Source organism: Lygodium microphyllum, chromosome 24 (genome assembly GCF_053477565.2).
Source record: "Lygodium microphyllum isolate KBCC chromosome 24, Lygodium_microphyllum_v1.1.10, whole genome shotgun sequence".
NCBI lineage: Eukaryota > Viridiplantae > Streptophyta > Polypodiopsida > Schizaeales > Lygodiaceae > Lygodium > Lygodium microphyllum.
In genome coordinates this window covers 81,301,429-81,317,905 of record NC_141158.1, presented here as the reverse complement: position 1 = coordinate 81,317,905, position 16,477 = coordinate 81,301,429, and the positions used below count along the sequence as shown (strand labels likewise).

The window sequence follows — 16,477 nt, the reverse complement described above, 5'->3', positions numbered from 1 at the left end:
CCTACATGCAAACAATGATTGGCAAGTAATCGTCAAGCACCTCCATCTCAGCATTTTTCTAACCATCCATCCAAAGATCCCACTACCTCAAGCGGCTTATGTCTAAAACACAACTAAGCACTTGCCTAGATGATGGACAATTGTTGGCAAGCAATTGTCAAGTATCTCCATCGCAACATTTTTCTATCCACCCATCCAGTGATGCCACTACCTCAGGCGGTTTATTTCTACAACAGTGCTGGTCCCGGGGCTTCAACATGAGTTATTCTGTATACACAACAATTAGAAAATATATGTGAAAGTTTATAGAGTTTGGAGATGTTCACTTTACCAAGATTAGTACTACCTTTACAAAGCTGCATTTATGAAGCTTGTGCTTTTCTTAGAAGTCTGAAGGTCACTGAAGGTCAAAATGCTGTGCAAATGGAGGTGCTATGTTTAAATCATCCATCATCCTCATCAATATGGTGAAGGTGCATAGCCAGTGCGAGCAGAGAAAAGGACCTTAATAATATGAGCTCCATAAGATATTTTCCAAGAGTTGCACCATCTACATTTCATTGCATGATTCTGTGCATTGGTGCGCAGCCATAAATGTAGGGTTTTTCTACACTCTAGTTTTAACTGGAGAGTTACATTATCAACTGATGCTTGAGTGACGGTGCAGGAAGAATGAAACAAGCAACTACAAATCAGAAAATTGTAGTGGTAAGGTACCCAGACTCAGAAATTCCTATTGAATTAGCAGATGCAGAAAGAAGAACTAAAAGCTATGTACTAGACTCCTGTTTACCAAGTATTTTATACCTTTGATAACTAGCTGGCACATACAGCCAACAATGGCGGCAACTGAGGAGCTGTCTGCTCCACCAGAGAGTGGCAACAAATAACCTGTAGCCCCACTCCTACGCAAATAGTCCCACAACCAGCAAGCCGGACCCAATGCTATCTCCTCTTCTGGAACATAGTATCTAACCTACAAGCAATGCAAAAAGTTTAGACTATCCCTTTCTTCCCAGCCATGCCATACATCCATAGTTGCCAGGAGTTTCTGATATGGGAGGTATGGAATGGGTTTCATAGGTTTCATACAAGTTTCATAAAAGCTTATAAACGGGTATCATTCGAGATGGAAAAGAACTATAAAACTACATATAACATAGAATATGGCTCATGCAATGTAGCAAACACAAATTGATCATGATTCATCATTTCATGCAATGCCAATGAAAATTCAGCATAGCGTGAAGATTTACATGCATTGTGATCCATTATCCATGACTCACATTAGCTTTACCTATAGAAGAAGCCATCAATATATGCATGCATCACAAACAACAACATAAACAAAAGTCTTGCAATCAATGCAAATATCCAACACATTGTGTAGAAAAAATCTGTTATAAAAGGTGATTACAAAAGTTCAAACATATTATCATAGTAGGGCTTTTTTGAAATTTTAAAATAGGTGTTTAATAAGCTTATGAAATTCCCAAATATGAAACAAGTTTCCTATTGGTTTAATGCTCAATTGCGCACACGCACACACACACGCACACAGTGAATAGTAAACAACAAGAGGAGACTATTGGAAGGTCACATCCACTAATGTGAGAACAATGGAATGAAATTATAATCCCTAAGGTACTGTGATACCACAATCAAACTGGGTGTTCATATGAGAAAAAACCCTCCTCCAACTAGTCGGTAAAAAGTGCCCATGGATAAGGGAGCATTCACACCAAAACAACGCAGAAACATGATTTCTTGGGAATCTCATTCATGACTCTCATGGTTGCTAGGCCCCCACGGGACCAAAGAGGAAGCGATGATAACCCTCCTTGGTGGGGAGGTTTGCGGATAAAGGTTATCCAACTGGGTAGCCCCAAAACCGAACTCGAGGGATGTAGTGACTAGAATTGTTCCTATGGTTGCAAAGTGTAAGAAACCCCGATGAACTGAATGATGTAAACATACACAAGGAATGGCAAATCAATCCCCAAATCGTAGCAGGCCTAAAGACTTATGCAAGGATCCTCTCAAAAGAACCTTAGTAAATACATGTGCTAGATTGTCCTATCTCTCGTTCAAGGAACCTCTATCTAGCATAATGATAATGCACCTCAATGTGCTTAATGCGGGTATGAAACATTGGGTTTCTCCCAATTGCCATGACTAACTGTCAATATGGATAAGAGAGGGAGACCATTGTCCCAAATGAATGATGTAATTCAACCTTCAAGGCTGCAATATGTGTCTCATGGGGCCCAATCAATAGTGCATCATCCACATAAGGGATGACAATCAAGAGATCATCTCCATTCCTATGGATATAGATTGTGCTCTGTGTGTGTGTGTGTGTGTGTGTGTGTGTGTGTGTGTGTGTGTGTGTGTGTGTGTTACTAAAACCAAGAGCAATCAAATGAGAATGTATCTTCACATACCGTGCCCCAAGTAAATGTTTCGAACCATACAAGGCCTTACGCAACCAGCACACCTTGCCCACTAAGCCTTTCTAAAAAAAGCCAAGAGATTGTGTGTCATAAACCTCCCCATGTAAATCACCATTCAAAAAGCTACTCTTTGCATCCAACTAATGCACACACCGATCAAAGCAGCCAATGCAATGACATTGTGAAATGGTCATCATACATGAAGTGGGGGAAAAGATCTCACCATGGCCAATCCCATGCTACTAGGCATACCCTTTGGCAACAAGCCTTGCCTTTTGGCAATTGATACTACTATTAGATATGCATTTAACCATTTTCTCCCTCTAGCACACCGGCCAATAGGCAAAGTCACATAACTCCCATGTGCCATTACTATCAACAGAATTATGATTGCATTAACTTTTTTCAAAGAAGAGAATATCATTTTTTTCCAAGAAAAGAGAATTTTATTAATAACATCTCATAGAAACCCCCCCCCCCCCCCAAAGGTAGATACAAAGTACAAGGAACTCTATGAAGAGTAACTAAGTAGATGAAAAATACAATGGTTGTGTGTAACCAATTTGGTGAGCTAAAATGCTAGGTAGCTTTGTACTAGTGCTCAATTTTATGTTCAGATAAGAAATTACAGCAAGATGTCTTTATATAGTGAGATGGAATCAAGCAATGATAATTTCTCTCAATATGAACAAATGCAATGCATGATCTTGGACAAGGCTCACATGATGGACAGCAAGCTGAAAACATTGTTGTTGGCAAAATGACACTAATGACAAGGAGCTGTGCCACATATTCCGGTATATGGTCCTTGTCTAACCATTGCATGAAAATTTGTGCTACCACCAAAGTATCCTAGCTGCCCCATCATTGTATGCATGCCCAACTGTCCAAAATCCATTGGAATGGCACTACCATGATGACCTTGCATTTGACAATTCCACAAGAGATTTGCTACTATCCTCATCCGATTCTTGAACTATGCAGCAACCAATGCATGGTGTGCAAGGCCTAATGTATAATTCGGGTATGGCTGGAATGAGCATTGGTCATGCAAATGCTTCTTTTGGTTTTGGTCATGATGTAAATTTAGCAAATGCACCCTTCTTGCAGTAGCCAATGTATGACAACTTGACTCCCAAAGGGGCAGCAAAAGACTGATGAGGGTGGAAAAGAGGTGAAGTTTGAGTCCTTCAGTAGTGCACAAGATGGGCTGAAAGCTTTGACTTTCATTGAGCTCTTTGATGCAGCCTATTCGGGGGAAAACTTCCCCGAATCCTCTGAGATTCGGAAGGCAACCACTTTCTTGAAGGGGAATGCATTGCAATGGTGGTCCACACTCTTAAAACAAGGAAGAGCACCGTCAACATGGATATACTTCAAGAAAATTTTTGCATTAAATTGGTTGACAAGTATTTTTGAGATGGGCATCATAATAGCTTGGAATAAGTTTAATGCAAAGGAATGCAAGAATGTGGAGTAATACAATAAGAAGTTTTGGGATGCATTGCTGCTCGTCACTTCTTATCATCTGGTACCCCTTCATGACAAAGTAAAAAGTATGTATGTGGGCTACCTAAAGGAATCTAGGATTTTTGCATAAAATCCATTGTGTCTAACATGTCTCGACTCATAGAGACTACCGCTATAGTCGATGCTTTGTTGCGTGGGGAGGATCTGGGCTTCCAGGATAGTGGGGAGACGCTAAATAAGAAGTAGTCAAAGGTTGAGAAAAGGGGAAGATCTGAAAATCAGCCTGAAAAGATGTCAAAACAGCAAAGAAAGGGCTAGAAAGCATTGGCACTGCATAGGGAATTAATGGCTCCTATGCTTTGTTCTACTGAAGTCTTGTCTATTAGTCGCTTCTTTGATGAGAAGCTAGCTAAGCATTAGCAAATACTTTATTTGTGAGCAAGAGGGTCACATTGCAAAGGACTGTCCCAATGGGAAGCAAGCTGGAAAATCAGAAAATTAGGGAGATCCCAAGGGTAAAGCCCAAAACATTCGTTATTTATCCCTTCTTCCTTTGACCATATTATTGGTTTGATTGTCCTCTCTTGAGGTAAGATTTCTAACCACTGCACTGATTGTTTTTTCCTCCAATAGCATTGGGTATTAGGCATCTTGTCAGATGTTTTCACTAAGGGATTTTCTTGAACAAGTGTGTCTTATAGGTCACTTGGCTGCATAGACAATAATTGTGTGCTAAAGGGACGATCAAGACCTTAACAAAACCTCGCCACTTGGTCAAATATTTCCATGATTAATATGTGCTTTCTTAAAGTGACAAAGCATGACTAATACACTTCCAAGGACAAATTTTGATATCTAAGGTTGAATAGTTCATTCATCTTGATAGACTTAATAGGTTAGTAGGCAAGTAGCATCCTCTTATGGCCTTTTTAATCTCTTTCCAATTAACATTGGCCTCAGAGGTGCCTCTAGTCTTGCACCATTGTTTCCCCTATCAGCTTTAGCTTAGCTATCTTCTTTTTTTTTTCCCTGCTCCCTACCGACACGTCACTGCCCTCGCACCATCGCAACCCGTCGAAAACCCCCCCCCCAATGGACTAGCGTTGCACCCCCCCTCCCTCTCGCCTACCACCCGCCATCGCGCTGCCCCTCCCCTCTCCGCACTACGCTGCCCCACACCCTCCTTGCCACCGCACTATGCCCTGCGCCCCTCCTCCCCGCCATTACACTGCCCCCCACCCCCCCCCACCCCCGCGCCCTTGTAGCCCCCCACCCCCTGTCTCCTCTACACCGCCTCCTAGTGCCCCCCCCCCGGCTGGCACCCCCATTCGCACGGTGAGTTCGCCCACCTGCAACCATCCGTGCTGCCCCCCTTCCCTCTCTGTCCTAGTTTCTCTCCCACGCTACCCCCAGGCGGATGTTCTAGGCCCACCACACTCAGCAACGCCACTCCGACCCCCCAAGCACTCGTTGGCCTTCACCCTGTGGATCCAAGCCCCCCACCTGTGCAACTCCAGCCTGGCGCAATCACCCGTGGTGCCTGGTGCCTCCACCGCCATCAGAAAATAGACCCCCCCATCCTCCCTATCACACCTTCCCCCCCCCCCTCCGATTGCTCCCTCTACTTGCAGCAACAACACCCCCTCCTCCAGCAGTACAGCAGTGTGTTGGGTAGGTTCTCAGAAGGGACGCGCAATGGAAACCTCTGGTCAAACGCCGGTGCATTCTGAGAGTGTCCCCCAAGTCAAACACCTTGCACGTAGTCCTCTCTCAGGAACAACTCTTAGCAGTCCGTACCACAGAGCTGGAGCTAAAAGAAACAGCAATCTTTGGTTAGGTCCTAAGACACTCCCCGTCTAGGGCTCAGCTTCGGAACTGGCTTCATTCCACGCTGCACATTGGCACGGTGCAGATTGTGGAGGCGATTCTCATGGGGCAAGGGATCTTCATGGTACGACTCACCTCGGCAGACGCAACCTAAGAGTTAGTGGCCAGTTCACCCTATGCCTCCACGAAGGGGGGTATTTACATGGTCCCCTGGTACAGTGGTTTCACAATGGAGGCATTTGTGCTCCACAACAGTTTCCTTAGACATCCGGTCACCCTACTCTTCCTCGGACTGGCAATAGAGTATCGTCAGCTTGTGAAAGACTTTGGATGGCTCTTCGGCGCTGTCCTTTCCGCCTCTTTTGCGAATGCAATGACAGCCGCAGGAGTCCCAAAGGTACGGGTGGCAGTAAAAGAGACAAAGAACATATCACAGTTTCTAGAGATTGAGGCAAGCGCACACTCCTTTACGCAGTAGGTTATTGTGACAGGCCAGCTCAAGCAATGCCTACATTGCCATGACTTTGGGCATCTAGCAGCAGAGTGCACGCGCTTCGGAGCCAAGGCAGCTTCGTCGACAGGCCCACAGGTAGATGCGGACGACTTCACACCCCCACAGAGACGACAAAGAGGGAGACGGCAAGGGGGGCCGCAACCAATCCCTCAGACACAGCCACGGCAACAAGGAGCAAGAGGGCGACATTGCCCCCCGGCAGAACACCGCACGGCCCCCCCCTCCTCACCCCACTCGGCAGGACCACAAGCCTACACATCCACCCCCCCCCCCCGACCCTAGTCCACAGCCTCCCCCCTCTAGAGCTACCACCCCTCCCCCCCTACACCCGCCGTGTACCTCCAACCATCCCACCACCCTTCGATCCTCCCCCTCTCTACCATCCCCCCCGCCGACAAGTACCCCTAATCCCTACCCAGTACAAGTGACCCCCCCCCCCTCACCCATTCCCCCCCTCCCCACAAGAGGTGAGGAGTCCCATACACCGACATCCTCCACTCACCAGCAGTCTAGCCCTCCCCCCTCCCTACACAACCACCAACTCTTCCGTCCATGCCGCCCGTCACACTTTCCCACAACATGCGCAGCTGCTACTACATGAGTTCTTTCGCAGTGAGCGGTGATCTTACCTGAGAGTTGTGGAGCGTGGAGAGTTCCCACTACCCCTAGAGGTGGGAATCTTCGTGGTACACAAGTCAAGGAGCGGCAAGGTCCATCTACTAGCACCACCAGATGGACCCAACTACGCCTTTTTTCTTCAGACGTCTCACACGGGGGATTGAACGTCGACCCAAATAGAGGAGAAGGTGAAGAACCAAGTGGCAGATTACATCTCCCAGTGGCTAGGAGAAGGAAGACTGGCACTTTTCTCCCAACAGTGGCAACATTCCATGATGGACATTAACTCGAGGGCTGGGGCTGGGCTGGGGCTGAGGTTCCATATCTGAGCATTATCTTTCGAGCCCCTCCGCAGTAGTGGAGAGCCCCAATGGATGTGATCGAGTGGCCCCTGGCACAGGCGGCCCGTTTTTACCAATGGACAGAGTCTCACCTCTCAGCTTGGCTAATAGATGCCTTGGTGGTACCACTAGGCGCATCCATCACCCCCATGGTCCACCCAAGGGCTACCAGGGGGGGATGGAGCTCACCGTCCACGCCGGCAGCGAAGCGTATCATGCCTCATAGCTCCTCTTCCTCATCAACAGCTTCCACACCGAACAGATGTTTGTTTGGTCAGTCACAGATATCCCCATGAGTTTACATCTTGCATCCTAGAATGTGAATAGCCTCCACTATAGTGGAGCACGTGGTTCCAAGAAGTTCATTGTTCGGCACGAGCTACAGCCTTTCCTTGCCAGACGGATCGACATCTTACTTATACAGGAGCACAAGCTCACTCCCGCCCACGCCCAACGGGTAGGAAACGTACTCCCGAGCAGTTCACGCACTTACTCGGAGCACGCCATCAGTGCCCACAGCAAGAGTGGAGGCATATGCACCTCTATTGGCCCGAGCCTCACCGCCCGTATACGAGACCACGGGACGATCGTGGCAGTGGCGAGGAAGGAGGGGGCGCTAGTGCAGGTGACGATCGTGAGGGAGGCGGGGGTATCAGGCGACGCGACGGCTGGAGCTTTTTTCGGCTAAAGCACTTGCTCGAAGAATGTATAGCAAGGGTCTAGAGCAGTGCCTAATTGTCAAGGGGGAGGTAGCATTTCCACTCCAATTGTAGACAACTCTCGTATATAGTAGATCTCGAATGTATTCAGTATACATCCAAGGTATTGTGCTGATAGTATGTCTACCATGAGGTCACTATTCAGTATACTAGTCACTATGAGATATATGCAGATGAGTATGGTTGTTATCGCGGCTCTAAGTCTATACTTATGCATGAGTTTTTGCATCAATTTCTAATCATTTTGAGCTCGGTTTTTTATTAGCTAGAGATCTGTTTATGGTCAACTTGGGATTCGCTATGTATCAATTTTTGCATTCTTTTTTTATCAATTGTTGCATTCAGTTTGTGATCAATTTGGGATCACACTTATAACAATTTTTTATCAGTTTTCACATCAACAAATAATTAGTTCATGATCAGTTTATGCTCAATCTTCAATGGTTTTCAGTTGGTTCCATGGAGGACAACAACATGTTTAGTGAATGCCATTGGCCATTCTAGACATGGTTTATGCTAGGTATATGCTTTACTATGGTTGGGTAGTTATAACAGTTGAGAAACAACAGTAATGGATGCATCCAATGAGTTTAAAGCGACAGTTTTGGACTTTTTTTTTAATGTTGGATAGAAGTTTTCAACAAGTTTTGGGCATATGGCATGGTTAGACTGCAGTGGCCAATGTTGTGACTATGACACCTTATGGAAATTCCACTACAATATACTTTTGCTTTGGCACAATGTAGTGCAATCGAGGACAATTGCAAGTATTTCAAGGGGGAGGTTTGTCACAGGGATGTGAAATTTTTAAGATGCTTTGCTCTTGCTAGTACTATTTGATTAGTTTAATAATCAAATGTGCAATGTTGTAAGGCACATGTGATGCACATGGTAGTTATTTCATGATAACAAGCCAAGGACCCCAAGGAAGCAGTGGGTGTCAAAGGCAAAAGTTGTGACAAGTTATGTCAATTGAGTTTTGGATGTCAGTTGGTGTCAATTTTGGCCCTAGGACAATGAATTGGCCATTAAGTGTTAGTGATGATACTAGCGACTAGGCATTAATTAATTAATTAATGCCCATCTAAGGGTCAGTTAAGGCCGGGGACCACTTCAGGTTGCAAATGGCCTAACCAATTAATTTTGGGCAAGGTCAAAAGGGCTGAAATTAATTTTCAGAATTAATTAATTGCTGAAAATTACTGAAAAATGGAATTAGAAGGCTACCACTTGGCAAAAATGACCATGCAACGGTAGAGAAGGCTGTTTGGGGGCTGGGGAGTCTCATTCACTTGATTGGCTGGCTGTGAGAGAGAAGAGGCTGCTGATCAATTTTGGGGAGCTGTAGGAGGCTATTGACTGCTGCAGATGACAGCTGCCAAGAACGCTCCACAACCATGCAACAGCATTTATGGCATTAGGAACAGCAGGCAGTAGCATTTAATGCAGCCAACAGCAGGTCTTATGCCCCCAAGCAGCAGGCATAACTGCATTAATTGCTGGTTGGAGCAGGCAACAGGCAGATCGGAAGCATTTCCTGTGAGGAAACTCTAATTTCTCTCTCATCTCAGCATTCTCTCACCCTCTTCAACCTATCCCTATCCCCTGAGTATCTCAGTTTCTCTCAGCCAATTGAAGGTGTTCTCAACCAAACTTGGTGGATAACAGTGAGAATTCTGCTGTAGACCCTGATTCTCTGCAGAAATTAGGGTTTAGCAGCCACCTTGGAACTCATGCCAACAATTTTCTCTTTTGGTAGTAGTCAGGGGGAGCTAGTGAAGCCTCGAAGATAATGATCTCCATGCTCTAATAATGAAAGCCGCAAATCTGGCCTCAAAGCTCCTCCCTAAATCTCTAGTGTTGTTCTCCTAATATCCAATGAATGCTGGGCTTCTATGGTCCTCCGTGTATAGGTGTCATACCTATAGCTTCCCCATCAAAAGTTTCTTCCAACACTCCATGCCTAGAAGTATATCCCTAATGATAAGCTTAACCAATAAGGCTTTACTCTAGCTATCTGGGTCTATGATCCCTAATCCTCCTCTAGATCTAGGTTGTATGATGACATCCCAAGCCACCTTCGCTCTCGTGGGCTCCATCTCCTGCCAACCAAAAGAAGTTCCTAATGAGGCGCTTCACCTAGACAATGCATAACCTAGAGAATGCCCAACAAGAAGTAATGTACCACATGGTCGCCAGAAAACTTGGTTGGCAACCATTACTCTCCCTACTAATGAGAGTCTAGTTGAGCTCCAATATAGAAGCTTCTATGTAATGCTCAGAAGGAGAGGTATCAATTGATGCTCTAAGGTAATGCCAATCCCCACATGACATCGAAGAACACCTGTAAGTAGGTGGAGTTGATTCCAATGGTCTTGATTCAAGAGAAAAACCTCAAAATAATCCCAAGACAGAGGCATTGGCTAGTTAGTCTTCTCACCCTTTATAATCATCGTTTATCATGGATTTACTTAACATGTTGACATGGATATCGGCATTGATTGCCGGATTTTTGTTTTTAAGCTGTTATTCATGATGATTGCATATAGTGATGGTTCCTTTCATAGCAAAAATTGATGTTGGGCATGGAAAGTGGACCATGATGCATGCAAATATTGATGCTATGTTGAATGTTCATTTGCATTGTATAGAATAATAAATAATGTCAATTTGTGTTTTCTATGTCACATAAGTCATATAGTATATGCATATAAAACTTTCATACTTTTCTATATCTTGAATGAAACCCATTTCTAACATTTTACAAAACTCGTTGAAACCCATTTCATACCTCCCGTTTCAGAAACCCTTGGCAACTATGCGTAGCAAGTTTAGGACAGCAACCCTTTTTTGTTTAAAGTTGGACGAATCTCAAGTTGTGCTAGGCACATGAGCAGTGATCTCCTTCCATTGTAGTATAATAGACTTTAGAGATTTTCTAGAATAACAAATTATTGAAACTGTCATGTCACTTGGTTATAATTAGTTATAACCAAGTGACATGACAGTTTCAATAATTAGTTATAACCAAGTGACATGACAGTTTCAATATGTCACTTGGTTATAACTAATTATACACTTATAATTTTCGCAAACAACTCATAATTAGTTTTGGATGCAGAATCATGGATCCATTAAGATGAAAGATTTGTACATGGTTGTTTCAATACAAGAGGGCATACATTTCCACCATTAAATCCAGGGCACATGAATAGGCATCCACACCTTGTCTTTCATTTCTCATGAAGCTTCTATATTGAGGACTAGGTATGGGATCCCCTACACTACCCTAGGATAAGAGTCTACTGATACCAAACGAAGGTCATGCTTACAATCCCAAAGACAAATAGTGTGACTGTAGGCATCAACACTAAAAGGAATTTATTTTGTTTGGCTTGTTTGACAAAAGGCACCAAATTGTAAGAGATTAGGATGACCATATAAGTCTCCCTAGAGATGATTCCATGTGGTGAACAAAACCACCAGCTTGGTGGCATGCAACTCCCAAAAACATCCCTTGCCTACAAGTATATGTTTTGGAGAAGATATGCCTCTACAGAGACCTGCTCCATCAACTCAAGTCCCTCCAGTCTTATCTAGAGTAACCTATTCAGCTTTGCACTTCATATCTACTCTTAAGATATCCTATACAATAGGAGGTTCAAGCTACTCAAGGATCCCAATCCTCTCCTCTGAAGAATCATTCTTCCACACCAAAAGCAATAGCCTACAAAAGGGACCCATTTGAGGTCAAACAGCAGTGCCGTCATGCCATTCACAACCAGCCTCGGTCGCTGTGTCAGCCTTTACTTGTCTCCTATAGCATACATATACCAGTGCAGTTTATGAGAGGCCATCCTAAGATTCACCAACACTTCCTTGATTCTATAAGCTAATGGCAATGATTTCCATTAATGCAACAGAAAATATAGCACCTCCAACCAAATAGGACAAGGCTGACCAAGGAATCCTTGTAGCCTACCATAGACCTCCATGGCACAACATGCACCATCGACCATCCAGGAAAGTGGAACTTGCTCCATTACAATATTCTAAGCCTCTTTGGTGTGGAATAAAACTCAAAATCTCACAAGCTTTAAAACATAATGACTTTCTTCAGCCTGTAAACTCCCTCCCACCCCTCTCAGTCTGCCACACACAGCACCCCCTTCCTTTGCAACCCCAGCCCACCAGCCCCTCCCTATCTCTCTTCATGCCTCCTTAGCCTGCTGCCAAAGTTCAATCCACTACGCCAGCCCTCAGCCGTCTGCCCACTATTTTTGTTCTAATGTCATGTGCCTAAAGCTTCTGAGCCTTGTGTTGCACTACTTTGAATCCCAATAGTCTCAGCAATGCTGGGGCTACCCTACCATGGCATCAAGGCTTTCAAACAGTAGTGAATTTTGACTGAAACAAACTCAAAAACATAGGTGTACAAAGATCTGTGGGCCTGAATACCAGAATTCGTCATAAGATGCCATTAAAACAAAAAAGGCCTTCATTGATCTTAAATTAGATGAAACATGAAATCATGTCTATACCTTCCAATTTGATTGCAGACAAACTGCTTTCAGACAATTATTAACCATAATGAGATGACTGAATAGGAGTCAAGGATATTTGTAACAGAACTGAGGATAAATTAAAAGGGCTTCTGCTTACCTCAACAGGTAATGACGGAAATCTGCTAAAAGAATCACTCGTGAGTTTTGCCTCGACTTTGACACAAGGGAAAGGAATTTGATGACTGGCTTGCTCCCTCCAGCTACTTATTGCACCTCTATAGCTTGTTACCTGCAGTTGCATCCAAAACAAACTAGCAATTCAATTACATTATTGCACCTCTATAGCTTGTTACCTGCAGTTGCATCCAAAACAAACTAGCAATTCAATTACATATGGATACCAGAACCAAAAGATTTTTGGTTCTGTGGTGAACATTCTGTCATCAATTACTTGCCACCACACGTGATATCCATTTCAATGCACTTCATCTTCTAAAGTTCCTTGCCATAACAAGGTCATCCATTCTCATAAGAGAAGCTTACACATTGTGTGGCAACATGGACATAAACCAATTTATATTAACAGCATCTTGTCAATCCATTAAAGTTTTATCTTCCTAGGTTTTCCGCAAAGGTCTTGTTGCATTATCTTTGTGTTTGTTTGTAGCAAGTCACATCCTATGGATTGAATCCATAACCTGGCTACCAATATCAATTACTTGAGGTTAACCATTGTAGAATTAAGTATAGAACCATATTAGGTATTCGAGCGTGTTTTCGTATAAACTATATGTCAAATATAGCGTTACATACATACGTACGTGTCTATGCATATATATGTATATGCGTGTGTGTGTGTGTGCACACATGCATGTGTGTACCACATGCACACGCATGCACACGTGCACACACACACATGAATATACATATACATAGCCGTCGCGTGTGCTGCGCTCTGCCCCCACCATCGTACTTGCTCTCCCCCTCGCCGACTGTCCGTGGCCGCCCCTAGCGCTCTCCCCCCGGTGACACTGCGTTCTCCCCCCCGCCTTCCACTTCAACACTGCCCCACCTATCCCCCCCCCCCTCCCGCGTTCTAGCCCATTACACCTCCCTCGCCTTCTGTTTCTGCCCCAAACCCCCCCCCCCCCCCCCCCGCGCCTTCTGCTCCATCCCCCAGCGCCACCTCCATTTCCCTCGCCGCTGCCCCCGTCGGCCAAGTACTGGCTGCATACACCTCCCATCCCGCCTACTCCCCCTCCCCCCCCCTCCCGCCTGCTGTCCCCCCTCGCTAACTCTCTCCCGCCTGTTCTGCCCCCCCCCCCAGCCCTGATCCCCCGCCTCCTCTGCACCCTCGCATCCTCCGCCCTGATTCACCACCTCTCCCACCCCTACGGCCCCGTCCGTCAAGCCCTCAGGCCCAAACCTCGCGCTGTGCCCCGGCCTCCAGCAATGTCTAGCACCCCCCCCCCCCCCCCGGTTGCTCCCTCCCTCTACAGCAACTCCCCCCCCGCCCGGGTAGCACAATAGCGAGATTGGTAGGTCCTCAGCAAGAACATGCAATGGAAACCTTTGGTCAAACACCGGTGCATTCTACAAGTGCCCCCCAGTCAAACACCTTTGCACGTCGTCCTATCTGAGGAACAGCTCTTAGCTGTCCATGCCACAGAGCTGAAGCTTAAAGAAACAGCGATCTTTGGTCAAGTACTAGGACACTCCCCATCCAGGACCCAGCTTCGGGATTGGCTTCACTCCACGCTGCGCATCGGCACAGCGCAGATAGTGGAGGCAGTTCTAATGGGTCAAGGGATCTTCATGGTATGACTCACCTCAGCAGACGTAGCACGTAAGCTACTGGCTAGCTCACCCTATATGCCTCCACGAGGGGGGTCATCCATACGGTTCCCTGGTACAGTGGCTTCACAGTGGAGGCATTCGCGCTCCACAATAGTTTCCTTAGACACCCGATCACCCTACTCTTCCTCGGACTGGCGATAGAGTATCGCCAGCTTGTGGAAGACTTCGGACAGCTCTTCGGCACTGTCCTTCCCGCCTCTTTCACAGACACAGTGACAGCCGCAAGAGTCCCGAAGGTACCGGTGGCAGTGAAATAGACAAAGAATATACCACAATTTCTAGAGATTAAGGCAGACGAACACTCCTTCAAGCAACAGGTCATTGTGACTGGGTAGCCAGGGCAGTGTCTGCGTTGCCATGACTCTGGGCATATGGCAGCAGAGTGCACACGCTTCGGAGATAAGGCAACTTCGGCGATAGGCCCACAGGTGGACGCAGACGGCTTTACACGGGTCCAAAGACAACATAGAGGGAGACGGTAGGGGGGGCCGCAGTCAGTCCCTCAGACACAGCCACAGCAGTAGGGTGCAGAAGGGCGAGTGTCGCCCCCTCAGCAGAGCACCACGCGGCCCCCCCTCCCCGCCTCACCCGATAGGACCACAAGCCCACACATCCACTCCCCACAGAGGCGTCACAGGCCGCCTCACCCGACGGCCCACATCCCCCACCCCCCCCCCCGACCCTAGTCCACAGCCCCCCCCATCCAGAGCTACTGCCCCCCCCCCCCCACACCCGCCGTGTGTATCCGACCACCCCACCATCCCTAGATCCTCCATCACCCCCGCCAACCAGCCCCCCTAATCCCCACCCAGCACAGGTGGCCCATCCCCCCACACGAGGTGAGGAGCCCCACACGCCATCATACTCCACTCATTACCAATCTAGCCCCCCCTTCCCCTCTCCACACAGCCACCAGCTCATCCGCCCATGCCGCCCGTCAAACTTTCCCGAGACAGGCACAACTGCTACCACAGGAGTTTTTTCGCAATGGGCCATGGTCCTACCTGAGAGTTGCAAAGCGCGGAGAGTTCCCACTACCCCTCGAGGTGGGAATCTTCGTGGTACGCAAGTCTAGGAGCGGCAAGGTCCATCTACTAGCACCACCACATGGACTAGACTACACCTTTTTCCTTCAAACCTCTCACACGAGATTGGACGACGACTCAGATAGAGGAGGAGGTGAAGAGCCAGGTGGCAAACCACATCTCCCAGTGGATGGGAGAAGGTGGACTGACACTTTTCTCCCAGCAGTGGCCAGGTTGCATAATGGACATTAATTGGTGGGTTGGGGCCGAGGTCCCTCATCTGAGCATTATCTTTCGAGCCCCTCCACAGTGGAGAGCGCCGATGGATATGATTGAGTGACCCCTAGTACAAGGGGCCTGTTTCTACCAATGTATAGAGTCTCGCCTCTCAGCCTAGTTGATAGATGCCCTGGTGGTACCACCAGGCACATCCATCACCCCCATGGTCCGCCCAAGGGCTACCATGGGGAAATGGAGTTCACCATCCAGGCCGGCAGCAAAGCATATATAGGCCGGCAACGAAGCCTATACACATGCCTCATAGTTCCTCTTCTTCACATCAGCAGCTTCCACACCAAACAGATGCTTGTTCGGTCACTCACAAGTCTCCCTATGAGTTTACACCTTGCATCCTGGAATGTGAATAGCCTCCACTATAGTGGGACATGTGGTTCGAGGAAGTTGATTGTCCTGCAAGAGCTGCAACCTGCCCTTGCCGGACGGATCGACATTCTACTTCTACAAGAGCACAAGATCACTCCCGCCCAGGCACAACGGATAGGGAAGGTACTCCCACACAGTTCACACACTTATTGGGAGCACGCCATCGGTGCCCACGACAAGAGTGGAGATGTATGCACCTCTATTGGCCCGAGTCTCACTGCCTGTGTACGAGACCACAGGACGATAGTGGCAAGGACGGTTCTTTGGATCAAATTGGATATTGGGGACTCATGCCTTGGAGTCCTCAATGTCTATGCCCCTACTGAGGTTAGGACACGTAGCAAGTTCTGGGTGGTGGAGATCGCGGCAGGACTCCCAGAGGTGGACTCCTGGATTGCTGGAGGAGACTTCAACAACCTGGAGGCTTTAGAGAACCAGCACAGCAGAGGCAGAAACTACCAGGGCATGGCTGGGGAGAAGCAAGA

At 46.8% G+C, this 16,477-nt stretch overlaps 1 protein-coding gene across 1 annotated transcript in view; it reads right to left on the bottom strand.

Annotated features, from left to right (window-relative positions):
• The window catches only part of LOC148015292 (carbon-nitrogen hydrolase family protein), a 99,677-nt gene that overhangs the window by 44,154 nt on the left and 39,046 nt on the right, over positions 1-16,477 (bottom strand). The window contains exons 5-6 of the mRNA XM_087665723.1: positions 12,605-12,736; positions 808-976 (exon numbers count right to left, since the gene is read on the bottom strand). Coding sequence (XP_087521849.1) covers positions 808-976; positions 12,605-12,736 — 301 coding nt within the window. The remainder of the gene's footprint in view (positions 1-807; positions 977-12,604; positions 12,737-16,477) is intronic.